Source organism: Crotalus tigris, unplaced genomic scaffold (assembly GCF_016545835.1).
Source record: "Crotalus tigris isolate CLP2741 ecotype Arizona unplaced genomic scaffold, ASM1654583v1 scf7180000018675.461491, whole genome shotgun sequence".
Classification (NCBI taxonomy): Eukaryota; Metazoa; Chordata; class Lepidosauria; order Squamata; family Viperidae; genus Crotalus; species Crotalus tigris.
The window spans coordinates 168,748-185,245 of record NW_024097139.1 but is presented as its reverse complement, the minus strand read 5'-3'; the positions used below and the strand labels follow the sequence as shown (position 1 = coordinate 185,245).

General features: G+C 39.5%; 1 protein-coding gene across 1 annotated transcript in view; it reads right to left on the bottom strand.

Annotated features, from left to right (window-relative positions):
• Positions 1–16,498, bottom strand: part of POT1 (protection of telomeres 1) — a 59,894-nt gene that overhangs the window by 15,226 nt on the left and 28,170 nt on the right. The window contains exons 9-14 of the mRNA XM_039355325.1: positions 10,562–10,717; positions 7,191–7,348; positions 5,343–5,422; positions 4,654–4,695; positions 3,686–3,842; positions 560–762 (exon numbers count right to left, since the gene is read on the bottom strand). Of these exons, the coding sequence (XP_039211259.1) occupies positions 560–762; positions 3,686–3,842; positions 4,654–4,695; positions 5,343–5,422; positions 7,191–7,348; positions 10,562–10,717 (796 nt within the window). The remainder of the gene's footprint in view (positions 1–559; positions 763–3,685; positions 3,843–4,653; positions 4,696–5,342; positions 5,423–7,190; positions 7,349–10,561; positions 10,718–16,498) is intronic.

The window sequence follows — 16,498 nt, the reverse complement described above, 5'->3', positions numbered from 1 at the left end:
AAGAAATATTATTCATGTAATTAGATTATGCAAATGATATACATTACCATGGCTTGTAATAACATTGACAAAAAATTAATTTGCCTCATCTACACCACATCAATTACAATGCTTTGTTGGTTATTTTGAGGGTATGTCTGCATAGAATGTGGTCCATTGCATCTGAAATCTGCTAAACAGGAATTCATTATATAAAGGTTTCACTATATATCATTAGTTATGGACAAAGTTGAAGATGAGATTTTATTAAAAATGAAAAGAGACACACAACAGAGACTTAAGCATACAAGCTTACAGAATTGGTATATTCATTTTCCATATTTTCAAAAGTCTGTATGAGTCTGTATGAGTCTGTATGATGTGTGTTTATGTAGTAAGAACTAAAAATGTATGTACTGCTAATATATAGAACAATTATTCTCTTAAATTTTGTTAGCTTATTAGAAGTATATGAAGGTAAGAGCTGACATAAAAATGTTTTTTAGGATTAGAGATTACAACATGCAAAGAAATGTACATAGTTAATTAACCAACCTTCTATTAAACTAAATTAACTAACCTTCTAGGAAAATTAAAGTATCCTCTGGGTCTTGTAGTAGTTCTTTGTGTGTCACAAAATGAACAGCTACCTGCCGCTGTCCCTGATTTTCAACCTGCCACATTACAGAATTGAAGAACGAGGTGCTTTGCAGGTTTGAATCTGAAGTAGTTGAAGCTTCTTGTAAAATTGAATCAAGTTCAGTCCCATCTGGGATTTCTTGCCTGAAACAATTACAGCCTGAATTGAACACCAGAAAAGTGCTTAAAGTAACTTTTCAATAAATGCAATAGAAAAAAATGTAACATAGATAATTCAACATTTCCACCTGCATGTTAGATATTTTAAGGCCTTGATGTGTTAGTGTGTCATCTCGCAGCAAGATGGACGGCAGGCAAATTTTATAAATAATCTATCTATATTATATATAAATAAAAATGTAAATGTTAGTTTGTTCAAAATCTTAAAGCTCTGAAGGTTCTTCACCGATTGCTTTGAAATTTTGACACAACGTTGCATTTGAATACGTGTGTTTTTATATACCTATATTATATAGATGTCACATCTGTGACAGGTAAAAACATGCTTTTTGTGAAAAACAGCGCCATCTGTTGGACGTAGAAGCAAGACACACTACGATTTCAGACAATCTCGATATCTGCACAGACAATGGAACAACAAAAAATATTGTATACCCACAAGCATTGTGAAATTAAACATATTACAAATGTGCGCTTTCTCTTTTCTTTCTTTTCCATTTAACCAGACTGAGCCACAGCAACGCGTGGCCGGGAACAGCTAGTAATAAATACAGTATAAAAAAGACTAGGAGAACTAAATTTCCATAAAACATTCAAGCTTGATTGAAAGATTAAAGATTAAAAAGTTCAGAATCACATAACATTTAAGATAGGTTTATATTAATACATATAGATAACTTGGCACTGGACAAAACATAACTTTACACTATTTCTACCGCTAAGACACGCCCTAATATCTGATAGGACCATTGCACAGCTGGGTCCCTGTCTGGCAACTTTTCTGCCCTTATACAACTTCCCAAACAGTCCCTTCCCAAACAGTCCCTGGTGGATATTCTGAATAGGTAGCTGTGCAGCTGCTTCTATTCCAGGTATTGCCATTTTATATGGCCCCAAATGAAAATGAAAAAAATAAATTAAATATTTACAAACTTCACCTGTAAGATTGATGAATTTTTAAATACTACACCATGGCTCATAATAATTTTCACAAACGTATGTATATATACATTTTTAAACAAAAGAATTTTAAAGATATATTGGCACATATTTTAAGATATCATCTCCTTCAAGTGGAATTCAATTCTTCATGACTTCCATGATTACATTCATACAGTTTTCTTGGATAGAATTTTTTTTTTTTTAGTTTGGGTAGTATTTAGAGATTTTTTTTTGTTTGCAAAAAATTAAAAACCTGGATTATTTTTCTTATTTCCCAATCCAACATACTACCTTGGAATTCTTAGGTATTATCAAATTCAGGTATTAACTAGGCCCAATCTTCTCAGCTTTTGAGGCTAGGCTAGGTCAGCCAGATACAACTAGAAGTTGGCAATGCCCAGTTTATCTCAAAAAATGAAATGAAACTGGCCAAGTTATTGCCTGGAAGGGAAATCAGACATTTCAGGATTATAAGGTAGATCAGAAAGTGAAAAAGCATCTAGGGAAAAGGCAACGGCAAATATCTTTTTGAACACCACCAAGAAAACAGCATGTTGAGTTTGATTGAAGGGTACAGAATACTTACTTGCAAACATTCGTATAATAATCCCCTTGTTACTGCCTAGCTCGTTTGGGTTTTTTCATTTTGCACTTTATTTGACTTTACTGGATATGTAGCTTTTAGTGTGTGGTTTTTTTTATTATAATGCTTTGATTGTAGCAATTTAGAATTTTTAATAGATAAAATAACAATATTAATTAAATATAGACTATAAAAATAAATGATGAATTTATTGTACATTTTAAATTGCAGGGGATTAAATATATAATGCTATTCTATCCTGTAAGCCAGGGGTGTCAAACTCAATTTCATTGAGGGCCGCATCAGCACTGCGATTGCCCTCAGGGGGCTGGGTGGGTGTAGCCAGGCTGGGTGGGTGGCCAGCTCTATATCGTTTACGTCAAGGGTGCCTGTGGGGGCCTGGGCAGGAGTGGGACAGATCTGAGAGTCTCTAGCAGAAGGGGGTGGGACCAGGGCAAGTGCCAAGGCTGGTCCACTGGAGGAGCCTCAATGTTCCTCTCAAGCCCTGTGGGGGGGGGCTGGATGGTGGCAGCAGAGGTCAAATGCTCAGCCTGGCCCTCGAGCACCCACAGCACCAAGCCCAGCCCCACTTCCCCAAGAGGCGCCCAACTCCACTTACTTCCTCCTCAGGGCTGCTGTTGTTGTGCTTGCTCTCCTTAGCCAGGTTGCTCTTGATGGGTACAAGGGCAAAGTCAGAGTGAGGCCCATTCCCTCTCCATGGGAGGAGACCTGGCTTTGAATCCAAAGCTTCCTTAGCAATAGGATGGGAGACCCACAGGATAGGCCAGGAGGAGGGGGCAAGGGGATGGTGAAAGGGCAGCAGGGCAGGACTAAGGTAGAACTTCCCTCAGACCCTCCCTCTCCTTTTTTTCTTCCTTCTTTCCTAAGTACAGAGTGGTGGGAAAATATTTGAGATGAGGGAGGAAGAAAAACAGGCAAGAAACGCAGCTGGGGAGGTGTTACCCTTCGTGAAAAATGAAGAAATGCACCATTGCCTGGAAGTGGCCAGCGCGATGGTGCATTTCTTCATTCCTCACAAAGGTGACATCTCCCCAGCTTGCACCTAGGGGTGGGGCCGACGCGGCAGGGGCTGGTTCCTCGCTGTTTTCAGACAGCCTTGTGGAGCTAAGATTGAATGCGTTTCAGCATAGCTGGCCACCATAAAATTGTACATTGGCCCCTGGCCAGCCTGGGCCAGGGCCAAGGCAACGGGGGCTGTTCCCTCATTGTTTCTAAGATGGCTTCGCAGGCCACATGAAACCACTTCGCGGGCCGCATCCGGCCCCTGGGCCTTGTGTTTGACATGTCTGCTGTAAGCAATAACTGTAACTGCAAAGGTATTTGTATCACTTGGACACTTACAATGAATTGCACTGAGGGCAATGAAGTTTTACAGACTGGTGGAGTTTCTCAGGCTCAAATTTAAGCAGCCTAGCTCTGATGCGGTAGTTCTGAGGAATCTGGCTCATTCTGATGGTATTCAGTGTAGTTGCATCAAAATCCTGGTGATCTGTTAATACTATAAAACAATGAAAACATAAAAAGCATTTGGATAAACATGAACAAATATATGCATGAACACCATCAATTATCCATTAAGCTACTTTGCTGAATTTCTCATTTATTTATATTAATTGGCATTTCAAATGTTTAAGTTTAAACTATATAGACCACTTAAAAGCAGGTGCCCTCATCAACACTCATGTACAACAACAGCAACAACATCTTGGACTAAGGGTGGACAAACTTATTTTCAGTTGATTACACATTTGTATGCATTCATAAATTCTCCTATTTAATTTCTGCATTCTTCTTTTAATATATAGACATATCCTTCATATATAAAATGTATGTGTTTTGTTTTTTTATATTAGCAGAATGTCAGTGCACCCAAGAATTTTAAAAACTGGCATATAACTATGTTTTGTTCCACAATACGGTTGATGGATTAAATCAAGTTTATATTAAAATACATAACACATCAAATTCAAATATTATAGCCTGAGACAAAATGCCTTCCTAGCCATGCCAAAACAAAAACAAAACAAAAAAACTTCTGCTCCTCTAAGGTCCTCCCCACCATTTATGGCTCTGTTACAGTTGTTTGTTTATTAAATTAATTACTTTAATCAAATTATTTTAACTGATAAATTTATAATTATTTTATAATTTATAAAATAATAAAATAAATTTATTATTTATTAAACTCACCAACAGTGCTATTCTAAATTATCTCAGAGCCACAGGAAAGAATAGGTAGGAAGTCCTATTGTAAAAGAAGTTCTTTTCCCATTCCAAAATACACAGAATACCTAACGTGAAATTCTTACCTGTAACAGACAACTGCTGACATCTTTCTACCCAGGATCCTACTTTGAAAAAAAGGGGAAATTCATTTTCTTTGTCTCTAGCACTGGTTTACATAAGCAACAGAAAGGAAAAGAAGTATAGCACACAGAGATGGAAGTGTAAGATAACAAGAGTTCAATTCTAATTAATAACATGCATATAATTACAGATACAGTGGGTTTCTTTTCAGATTTGATTAGCAATATTGTATAAGCGGATTACCTATTTCAATTTTCAGAGAATGCAGCGAAATAAGCATTTTAAATTTAAAATTCCACCAATGTAGAATTTTGCATACATTGTTGGAATTTTATTTTATTTTCAAGACAGCAGTACTACATATAAATTCAGAATTTATTACTTCATACTAATGCACTTATTCATTAGAAAAAGAAATATTATTCTGCTGTGAATAAATTTACAGCACGGTTTTTACTAAAATGTTCTATCTTTTCTTAGTATCTTGTTTTGCATCAAGAAAAGAAACACCAGTGGACTTAACCACATTACAAAAATAGGAATCTGTGTTCTTCCAAATGTTGAATTGTATTTTTCAGAGTCTTCTACACCATTGTAGAAGACTGCTAGAGCCTGTTGCTCAGCAAAACTTTGAGACATAGAACAATCCTGTTCTATGAATATACAAAAAAGATATTTTTAAAAAACTTACATAAAGTATAAGAATTTTCAGGCTCCGGAGAAGCTCTTTCTGAACTCTCGCTTAATGCCAAGTCTACAGCGCCCAGAAATCTAATAATGAATATATATATATATATGTACTAAAAGTGAATAAAGTTTAGCAGACTATTAAAAACAGGAAATTAGATTTCAGTTAATTCCATTGCTTGATAAGTATAACAACAGTTTAATATTAGCAGATGTTGATTGCGCCATATTTTTCATATCTCTAAATTTCCATGCCATTATTTCAAGAATGTTATGCTCAGATCTAAAATGTTAAGTTACAAGGTCTTTTGGAGGTGTGATGGTGTTTGAAAACCAATATTGTCATAATGTGTTATTTGGCATCTGACAAATGACCCATTTGGGTGCATTCCCTACTAACTAAATGTTGATATATACTCTTTTGTACTACCATAAGAAGCAAGGTGCTTGTATATAACTGTGGATAAGATTTCCTTTTATTCTAGATCAAATTAAATTACACAAGTGTGTGTATATACTATGTATACTGTGTATATATTTTCTCTCTCTCTCTCTCTCTCTCTCTCTCTCTCTCTCTCTCTCTCTCTCTCTCTCACACACACACACACACACACACACACACGGGAAGGGAACTAGATAGGGAGAGATACTCACTTAAAAGTAATGCACACCAGAATTTATGAAAAGTATTTATGCCATAACTATATTCAACAATAGCAAAAGCAGAAAGCAGCTCTGAACTTACCTTTCTCTTTTGTCCTCTGCCACTACTGTGCTAATCAGAAGCCCAGAAAGCAGAGTGTGGTAACTAATCTTATCCTACTTGTCTGCCTCCCAAAGCTTATGTCCCAGAGTCCCACACTGTATCTATCACTGACAATTCTGGGACAAGAAATTCACTCAAGTGCATCCAGAGTGAAGAAGGCTACCGCAAGTTAGATCACAAGGAGCTGAATTAGGAGAGCAGAGCCCCATGCTGAACAGAAGCCATATGATAACTTGCATTCAGGCATGCTCATAGTTTACATTTTGTACAATCATACAAATCTGAAATAATAGCTTTATCCTCAAAGAGGTGCCTGAATAGCTTTGTTCTGCTCTATGGAAATTATCCTGAACAATTCATGACATAGAGATTTGCTTACAGCAGTGATTCTCAACCTTTCTAATGCCGTGACCCCATAATACAGTTCCCCATGTTGTGGTGACCCCCAAGTGGGTGTGGCCACCAATAAGAGGGAGTAGGACAGCTAGGGAAAAGGGAAAAAAATGGTGGACAGCATGGTTTGGTGACCCCCGTGAAATGGTCATTTGACCCCAAATGGGGTCCCGACCCACAGGTTGAGAACCACTGGCTTACAGTATGAAATGCTATTGTCAAGCTCCAAAAACCAAGAAAGACATACTGAGATTCTTCAAAGCAGATTTCTTTATTGTTCTTTACCTATAGACAGAAATCTTGCCAAACTAAAAGAAACTATTTGCACCATAAAATATATATTTTGGGAACTATTAGGGAGGAACCATCTTCACCTTCTTTCTCTCACACAATCTATCTAAACTATGTTGTCTCTTGTCCTTTGGAATGTGCTCCCTCCCTCCTGGGAATACAACATTCCATCACAGGCACAGAAGATTCACATCACAGTTCATAAATAGCGTAACACTTAAAATTCTAATCTCTTGTCAAAGAATTGTGGGATGTTAATTTGAGAATTTTAAGACTTTGGGGGTGGAATTAAAATGACAAAGTATGATTCATGAATTAATCAAGGCTGCTCCATTTATGGGAAATGCCGGGCTGAACAAATTAGCATGTTTTCTCTCCAAATCTTAAATGTTATTTACTCACGACTTTAGTTCGATGACATCTGGGTGGCTTTCAGGCAGGACAACAATCCCAGTACCATGCCTGGTGCCTCCATGAAGAAGAAACTGTGTAAAATCAGGCCCGTTTTCAGAACTTTGGCTTTTGACGTGCACGTTGTACATTGAAATGAACTGTCCAATCTTAAAATACACAGAAAAAAGAATTGGATTATTATTATCTACAAAACATATAATTATGACAATGTATACTTTCTTATAATTCAATAGTAAGTTTTAACTTAACCCTAGATGATAAAATAATAGTTACTGTTAAGGAAGATATAATCGATATAATGGTAAGCCTTTCTAGCTGCCTAAAATTACACTAGAAAATTAAAGACATAGTGAGATACTAGGCATGTGGAATAGTGGAGTCTGATGCAATTCTGAATATAAAGCAAATCATAGCTTCAGAATTCTTTAGTTCTAAGTGGATTTCTTTTTACATAAAATGGTGTAAATTGATGGATGGATATCAGGAATGTCTCTGTCAATGAAAAAACTGAAGGAGAAAGAAGGTTGGATATTTTAACAAGGTAGCAATCCAAAACATACTGTATCTTCAAATCAACCCTGAAAGAATTATAGGAAAGAAAGAAAATGGTTTTTGAATAGCTTTTGTGGTCCCCCAAGTTGAATAATATGGAAACTATATGGGAAGAACTCAGATGCATTGTGCATGTAAGGAAACCTAAGAATATTTCTGAGCTAAAAGAATTCTGTCATGAAAAGTTTTTAAAAAATTCAAAAAACAGACTGTTAACTGGCTATAAGGAATGGTTGCAAACTATTGTTTCTGCCCAAAATGTATTAAGGTATTGACTAAAAGGGTATCTAAACTTTTGCACAGGCCATATTCATGCTTTTTGTTACATTTATAAGCAAGTCAATATAAGCAGTAAATATGGATTGCAGTTTTCAGAAAAGTATTTAACTTTATATCATACAGAGATGTGTCAGGTGTTGTGTACTTATGGAGCATGAATTATAACTGAATTTTTGTACACAAGTGTTGTTTAGGAAATCAGCAATGCCTCTCAACAGTGAGATCATACAAAACTAATGCCCTATTCTTTAACCTCATTTACTGGAAAACAAAGTTCTAGTACACGACCAGTAATTTCCAGTGAGTGGCAGCATTGCATACTTTTACCTTTCCAGCTTGTGAACAGGAAATTCAATCTAGACAAAAGTCTGCACAAACTACTTATTGAAATACTTCCATGTTTAAAAATTCATAACTGCTTAACTGCAACCAAAAACCCATGAACAGAAAGAACTCCTGCATTGGAAATCCTTGTAGGAAGACGAATGCGCGCAGAATGTTCTTTGAACAAACATATAGGGCCCATGCATTTTTTTTAGCATCAATGCTCAGCTGCTCAGCTGCTTTTTCACTTATTTCCCCTCCATAGTCAGTATTTCTATTCAGTCCTCACCTGCTTGTTCCATTTGTTAGAGTCTCCTGTCTTTTCAGTAAAGCTGTCCTATTACAGGTAGTTCTTGACTTACAACCATTTGTTTAGTGATAGTTCAAAGTTACAACAGCACTGAAAATAGTGATCCTCCAACTTATATCTGTTGCAGGACAGTCATGATCAGAATTGGGGCAAATGGCAACTAGCATTTAGTAATTATGGCAGTTGCAGAGTCCTGATATCATGGGATCACCCATTCACAAACTTTCCGGCCAGCTTCCAATAAGGAAAGTCAATGAAGGAAGCCAGATTTGCTTAACCATGACATGATTCACTTAACAATCATGACAAAAAAGATTGTGTAAAACTGTGTGTGATTCACTTAATAATCAACCTGGTTAGCAGTGGTAATGCTGGCCCCAACTGTGGTCATAAGGCAGGAGCCACCTGCACCTATCTCTGCTTGGCATGGATTTCACAATGCTCACTCCTGAACAGCAGAATTTGACACAGCGAACACACAATCAGTTTCAATGTATTGGGGTTAAGTTTTTATTTTGTCATAAAATGTACCAGCAAAAAGATGAACTCTACCTCCCATAGGTAATCGAAGCTGGTTTTGCTACATTTTAATTAGCAAAAATCCAAAGCAAACTGAGGCAGAATGGAAAATAAGGAACCCTAACTTTGATTTATCTCCAGTGAACAAGGGCTAGACAATTATCTCTTTCCCTTAAAAAGTGGCACTGAAGAAAACAAATCCCAATTTAACTTAAGGGTTATTTAGTGAAAATGGCTTAAAAGAAAGCAGCAAATCTACAAATGTAAATTCCCAAACAACTGGAGCTCATTTTCCATATGGCAGTTTGGAATTGGAGACATGGTTGGCATTAATTGGTACATGACTGCATTGCAGTGCGATTCTTGTTCAACAATGCAAATGAGAATGCAAATGGCTAAGATGAAAATGCAACTTTCTCCAGCTACATTAGAGACATAGCAACAATGGTAAGTTGGAAAAGCTTTTTAACTATGTGGGTTAAGTATTGTGCTTTGGCAAAACCGTTGTAAAACAGAGTCACATGACCCTGGGGTGCTGCAAATGTCTGTAAATGCAGCTGTGCTGCTAAGTGTTTAAAGTTTGGTCATGTGACTGTAAGGAGATGGACACCGTTGCAAGTCTGAATCCGAATTGCAAGTAGCCTCAAGATAGGTTCATCGTAACTTTGATTGGTTGCTAAACAATAGGTAGTAAGTGGATGATTACCTGTACCACTCTCAGCCTTAGCAGTAGAATGGAATTATATTGCAATCTTGAAAATGTAATATCACTAGAAATATAATTATTTAAGACTTGCAGTAATAATTCCTATGTTAAAAATAACCCTCTTAGCAAAATGGCACTTTTCAATAAGGAATAAAAATTAAAACATTTTCTTTTTACATTGCAGAGCTCCCAAAATAGTGTATGGATCACAAAATGAAACATTTAGAAAATATTTATGAACAAATCACAAATTCATACAAGACTATGTTCATTTTTTTAAAAAAATATTATTTTTAAAAGCAAAAAATAAATAATAAAACAGTATAATTTACAAGAAAGGCTACGTTTAAAAAAAATAGTTTATCTGAGTAGTAGGAAAGAAACTGAAGGCTTCATCTTTTTTCCAAATGTTCATAGTTGTATTCAAAAAGATGTTATATAGCTTTAAATATGCTTTTTCATAATAAGTTAATTGAATTTTCTTTACTTGTCCCCCCCCCCCCCGAGATTTGGTTTGTTGGGACTAATCATGGCAATTACACAATTTATATAAATTCAATTAATTTAATTTAAATAAATGTACACGTAGAATCACTTTTAGTAAAAAATGGAGAGTTAAAACAGAACTAGCAAAAAAATAAAGCTGTAATTGCCAAGAAGTTCCTTTACCTTTAATAGTTTTGCCAGATGCACATGATTATCATAAGCTACAATATCCACTGTTAGATATTTTAATCGACGTAGAAAATATTCATCTCCCTCTAGGTCTTCTTCTTTAACAAGCACATTCCAAGATGGGAAAGGGAATTTTGTGCCATCCCATACCTGCAATGAAATAAAAAACACTCTTTTTGGAACCAGATAAAATTGCACAAATAATATTCCAGAGTAAGGCTTAAAAACTACAATAAAGGATAGACAACTTGAACCTTAAAAGTGTTGTTAAGACTATAATTCCCCAAAGCTTCTTCTTCAAATACATTTTGTTAATGTATTTGTTTGTGCCCTAAACTCCATTGAAGATGTTATCAAGCCTGGTAACAAAGCATCTGGAAACCAACCCATACACTCGGAGAACGAACATTCACCCACATTTTGTTAAATTTCTTTGAGACAGTATTTATGTATAAAGAACATTATTTTGCAATCTTCCAGGGAATAATTTAAAAGAAAAAGGCAGAGTGCTCCTAAAAATGCTAGTGGCAACGTTTTGGATAAATGTGTTTTATTCATTCTCCTAAACTTGTAAGTAGGCCATGCAAAATGTTCCAACCATCTATCTATATTGAGTGCTTGGAACTTGAAACAAGTTAGGAATAAAATATGCCATTTTAATGGCTACAAATGCCCTTTCCCCCCCTTTTAACCAGTGGAAGACAGAAATTCACAATGAATCAGTGCCGTTGTCAGAATCCAATTATATTTCATCTTTAAATTATCAAATATAGAAACTCCCAATTCTGCCTTCTCTGGATTCTGCCATAAGAGGGAGAGAAGGGGGAGAGCAAAGGGGCTTTATGGCCCTCACTTCCTTCTTTACACTTCAAAGAGCTGAATGTGTGTTTATTGTAACCTCTAAGCGTTAACATATCAAAGAAGGGTAATTGCCTTTCATGTAGTATCTGAAGTCTCCATCCAGACGGAAGAAAGAAGAAAGGAGGTGGAATTGTGATACTTGAAACTATCACTGGAAGGGGGGTTGATTGGGTGGGACTACTGGGGAACCCCTTAAAACCTTGAATGGGAGAGCTTGGACCCCAAGTCCTGTCTAGCATGCCTGCAACCATTTTCTCTTAATAAAGGATTCCTGTTGGAAGAATTATTCCAAGAGTTCTGTCTTCTTAAGATGCAAAGTGGGGTGGGTCCTTACATTAGACAGGACTTGCAAAATTAATCCACCTGGAAGGAAGACCCTTGCCGGGGGATTTTGCAAAAATTTACCATGTCAGACAATGGAGCAAGAGAGGGGGAAAACTCCCTGGAAAGAGAGCCGCTGACCCAGTTGGAACCTTGCCAGATGTTGGGATCCGAGAGGCCAGATTCCTCAGGAGAAGAAGTGGTGGAGACACAGGACCACAAGCCTCGCTGGTCGATGGGCGTTGGAAAGAAAAGTGAGTGGGGAAAGGAATCAAGAAAGGTGACCCTGAGAAGGGGGACCAAGCAACCAGAATGGAAGCAGGAGATGGAGAAATCCCTGCACGCAAGTGAAAAGGGAGGAAGCTGGGCACCGTACTCAGACTGGATCCTAGAGAAAGCTATTGACCTGATGAAGAGAACTCTCAGCTCCCTAAGAGAGGAGAATACTGAACCCTACGGCCGCCCCAGTTCCTGGAGCCGCAAAGGGAGAGACACCGAGGGGGACATGGAACCTGCAACCCCAGGGACATCTACTGATCCAGGAGCTCCCACCCCCTACCGGACCACAGATGGCAATCTGGACGGAAGGCACTACCACCCACAACAGAGGCACCGATCCATTCCAAGACGTCCACCGTTGGAAGTGAAATTCAAAGGGGAGCCAACACGCTTGGGGTTTTTCCTAACCCAAGTCCTCAGCTACATGGAGGAATATGGGCAGGATATTCCCAGCGACAAAGCCCGCATCCGGATCGTGCAATCTGCCCTGGATGGACCAGCTGCGGATTGGGTAGTGAACTTGCATGACTCCAATGCCCCAGAACTCAGTAACTTCAACCGTTTCATGTCCTCTTTGAGAAGACGATTTGAAGACCCCCTGGCTGATCGCAAAGCCCGTGAAAGAATAACAACGATGAGGCAGGGCAAACGCCCAGTGGCTGAGTATACACAAGAATTCCGGGCCATTGCCAGCAAACTGAATTGGCCAGAAGACATCCTCCTTGGCCATTTCAAAGACGGACTAAACTATGATCTATATGATGCTTGCCTGCCCCGAGGGGACCCACATCGACTTGAGGAATGGTACGTCTTGGCAGAGGAAGCAGAGATCGACATATTGAAGAGGCACCGCCGAGGAAAACAATGGAGCCGCCCCCCGCCTGAGCTGACACACCAACCGGTGAAATCATTGGATACAGCCAAGAAGCAAATGGGATGTTTCAAGTGCGGAAGAGAAGGGCATCGAGCTGTAGAATGCCGCTCAAAGGCCCCCCAGCACAACCCAGACAGATCCCCAATCAACAAACCCGGAAAGTATTCAGCTAAGCCAAAAGAAACGGCCATGAGAATGATGGAAATTGCAGAAACCCCCACCTCTGCTCACCAAGGGGAAAGGACTCCAGCCTACACCACAGGGCCGGTGGATGCCTCAGATGACAGCTCGGAGGGCGAACCCCTGGTAAGTGGATGCATCACACCCATCTTCAAAACAGTGACTATATTAATCCCCCCCATGCCCGAAGCTGTGAAGGTGAAAGCCTTAATAGACTCTGGCTGTACCCGCTGCCTCATTAGCCCAACACTAGTGGGGAATCTGGGCATCCCATCCAGGAGACTGGAACAACCAATCTCATTTGGCCAGCTAGATGGATCCATAGCAGGGGGGGTGCCAGCTACCCTAGCCACTTTGCCAATACATCTCTCCCTGGGCAACCATGAAGAGGACTTAACGTTTGTGGTGACCCCAGGTATGGAATGCCCAATGATTCTAGGGATGGAATGGTTGAAAAAATGGAACCCCTGGGTAAATTGGAGGACGACAGAAATCAAATTCCCGAAGGGGGACCCTATGGACTTAAAACCCCAAGGGAGGCTACCAGAATCAAGAATAGAAAAAGCATCCATAGGAGAGGAAAAAAGATTAACAGAAATACCAGAGGAATATAGGGACCTTGCTGAAGTCTTCAGTGAGGAGAGGGCGAATGAGCTTCCCCCCCACCGACCCACAGACTGTACCATTGAATTCAAGCCTGGGGCAAAACTCCCGAAGCCCAGATTATACTCCATGAGCCCAAAGGAGAAGGAGGAAATGGAAAGATTTATAAAAAAAAACCTGGAGAGAGGTTTCATTGAGCCAGCCAAGCCTAAAGTGGCTGCCCCGGTCCTTTTTAGAGAGAAGAAGGATGGCTCTTTACGTTTATGCGTGGATTATAGGGCCCTGAATACAATCAGTGAAAGCAACCTATACCCGCTGCCCCTCATGAAAGACATGCTGTCACACCTATCGAAAGGGAAAATTTTTTCTAAACTAGACTTAAGGGAAGCTTACTATCGAGTGAGAATCAAGGAAGGGGACGAATGGAAGACTGCATTTAACTGCCCCATGGGGTGCTATCAATTCAAAGTCTTGCCATTTGGATTACAAGGGGGCCCTGCAGTCTTTATGCAACTAATCAATGACGTTCTAAGGGACACCTGTTTAAGGGGGTCCTTGTTTACTTGGACGACATTCTTATCTTTACCGAAACAAAAGAAGAACACGTCAAACTTGTCAGAGCGGTTTTAAAGAAGCTGCGAGCCGCTCACCTATATGCCAAACTCTCAAAATGCGAATTCCACCAGGAAAGGATAGACTACCTAGGCTATCGCATATCCCCACAGGGCATTGAAATGGACCCAGAGAAGGTCAGAGCAGTATTAGAATGGGCACCACCCCGCACAAGAAAGCAACTACAAAGTTTCCTGGGCTTTGCAAATTTTTACCGCCAATTCATCCCCTCATTTGCACAGATAGCCTTGCCCCTCACTAACTTACTAAAAACGAAGGGAACACCCTCAGTAAAACCTAGCCAGCCACTAACATGGACAATGGAGTGCCAAGCAGCGTTTGAGAGACTAAAGAGACTTTTTTCTGCCGAACCAGTACTAAGGCACCCAGACATGGACAAGCCCTTCATAATACAGGCAGATGCAAGTGATGTGGCAGTGGGGGCTGTGCTATTACAAGAAAATGATGATGCAGTATTGCAACCCTGTGCATATACATCCAAGAAACTCACGGAAACAGAACAGCGCTGGCCTGTATGGGAGAAGGAGGCTTATGGGATACGTTGGGCATTACTCACATGGCGACAGTTCCTGGAAGGCAACAAAATCCCCTTCCAGGTGTGGACTGATCACAAAAATTTGGAAGCCCTGAAAACTTCCAGGAAACTCAATCCCAAACAAGCCCGCTGGTCCCAGCATTTTCACCAATTCCAATTTAAGCTCAAACATTTACCAGGAAGAAAGAACTTCCTGGCAGATGCACTATCTCGCATGCCCCAATATAACAGCGCACGAACCACAGACTCTAGACCAATAATGGCAGAGTCACAACTGGCAGCACCAGTAACCACAAGAACCCAAGCCAAATTAAAACCACAACTGGACAGCCAAACTGGAATTGAATTCAGAAAAAGTTTGGAAACAGATGATTGGTTCCAGAAAAACAAAAATGTGTGCACAATGAAAGACGGGTTGCCTTGGATAGGGGAAAAGTTATATATACCAACAACTCAAAGAGTAACTTTCATGCACCTTTGCCATGACACAAAATCAGCAGGGCATTTTGGATTTGTAAAAACTTTACATTTAATTAAACGGCAATTTTGGTGGCCATCCATGAAAAAGGACATTGAAAGTTATATAGCCAGTTGTCCAAAATGTGCCACGGCAAAGAGGTTGCAAGGGAAAGTGCCAGGACTATTGCAAACAGTGGCAAGTCCCTCAGCCCCCTGGAGAGAAATAGCCATGGATTTTATAGTGGAATTGCCAGAAAGCAATGGGAATACTGTGGTCTGGACGGTCACGGACTTGTTTTCCAAACAGGTGCACTTTATCCCTTGCCAAAAGATTCCCACTGCAAAAGCCTTAGCAAAACTTTTCATCCAGCACATTTACAGATTGCATGGGGCACCCCAACGCATCATCTCTGACAGGGGGGTGCAATTTACGTCTGCATTTTGGAAGGAATTTTTATCCCTCTTAGGAACCACTCAGGGACTGACATCTAGCCACCACCCTCAAGGAAATGGGGGGGCTGAAAAAATGAACTCAGTACTTAAGCAATATTTAAGATGTTTTCTTAGTTTCCAGCAGACCGAGTGGGCGGACTTACTCCCCTTTGCAGAAGTTGCCTACAATAATGCAGTCCACTCCAGCACAGGTTACACTCCTTTTCAAATAGCCACCGGTCAAAGTTTCAACCCCATGCCAGAATTAACCCCAAACGAACCAACGATCCCCTTGCTGAAAGAATGGATGGAAAAATTACAAAACACCTGGCCAATAGTCAGAAAAGCACTAGATGAAGCTAGGCAGGCTTACAAAACACAAGCCGATAAAAAAAGGGTTGAGCCTACACCATTCATTATAGGAGAGATGGTGTACTTATCTACAAAATACCTAAAGTCCCTACAGCCCTGTAAAAAACTTGGACCAAAATATATAGGACCTTTTCCAATTAAAAGAATCATAAATCCAGTAACAGTAGAATTAGAATTACCCAAAAATCTCAGGCAAATACACCCAATTTTTCATTGCAGCTTGCTGAAAAGAGAGCATCAGTCACCTCTACGGCCAAAAATCCCCCCCCCACCACCTCCAATCATGGTGGAGGGTGAACAACACTTCGAAATAAAGGAAGTCCTTGACTCTAGGAGATATCATGGAGCAACTCAGTACCTAGTTGCCTGGAAACACCTCCCT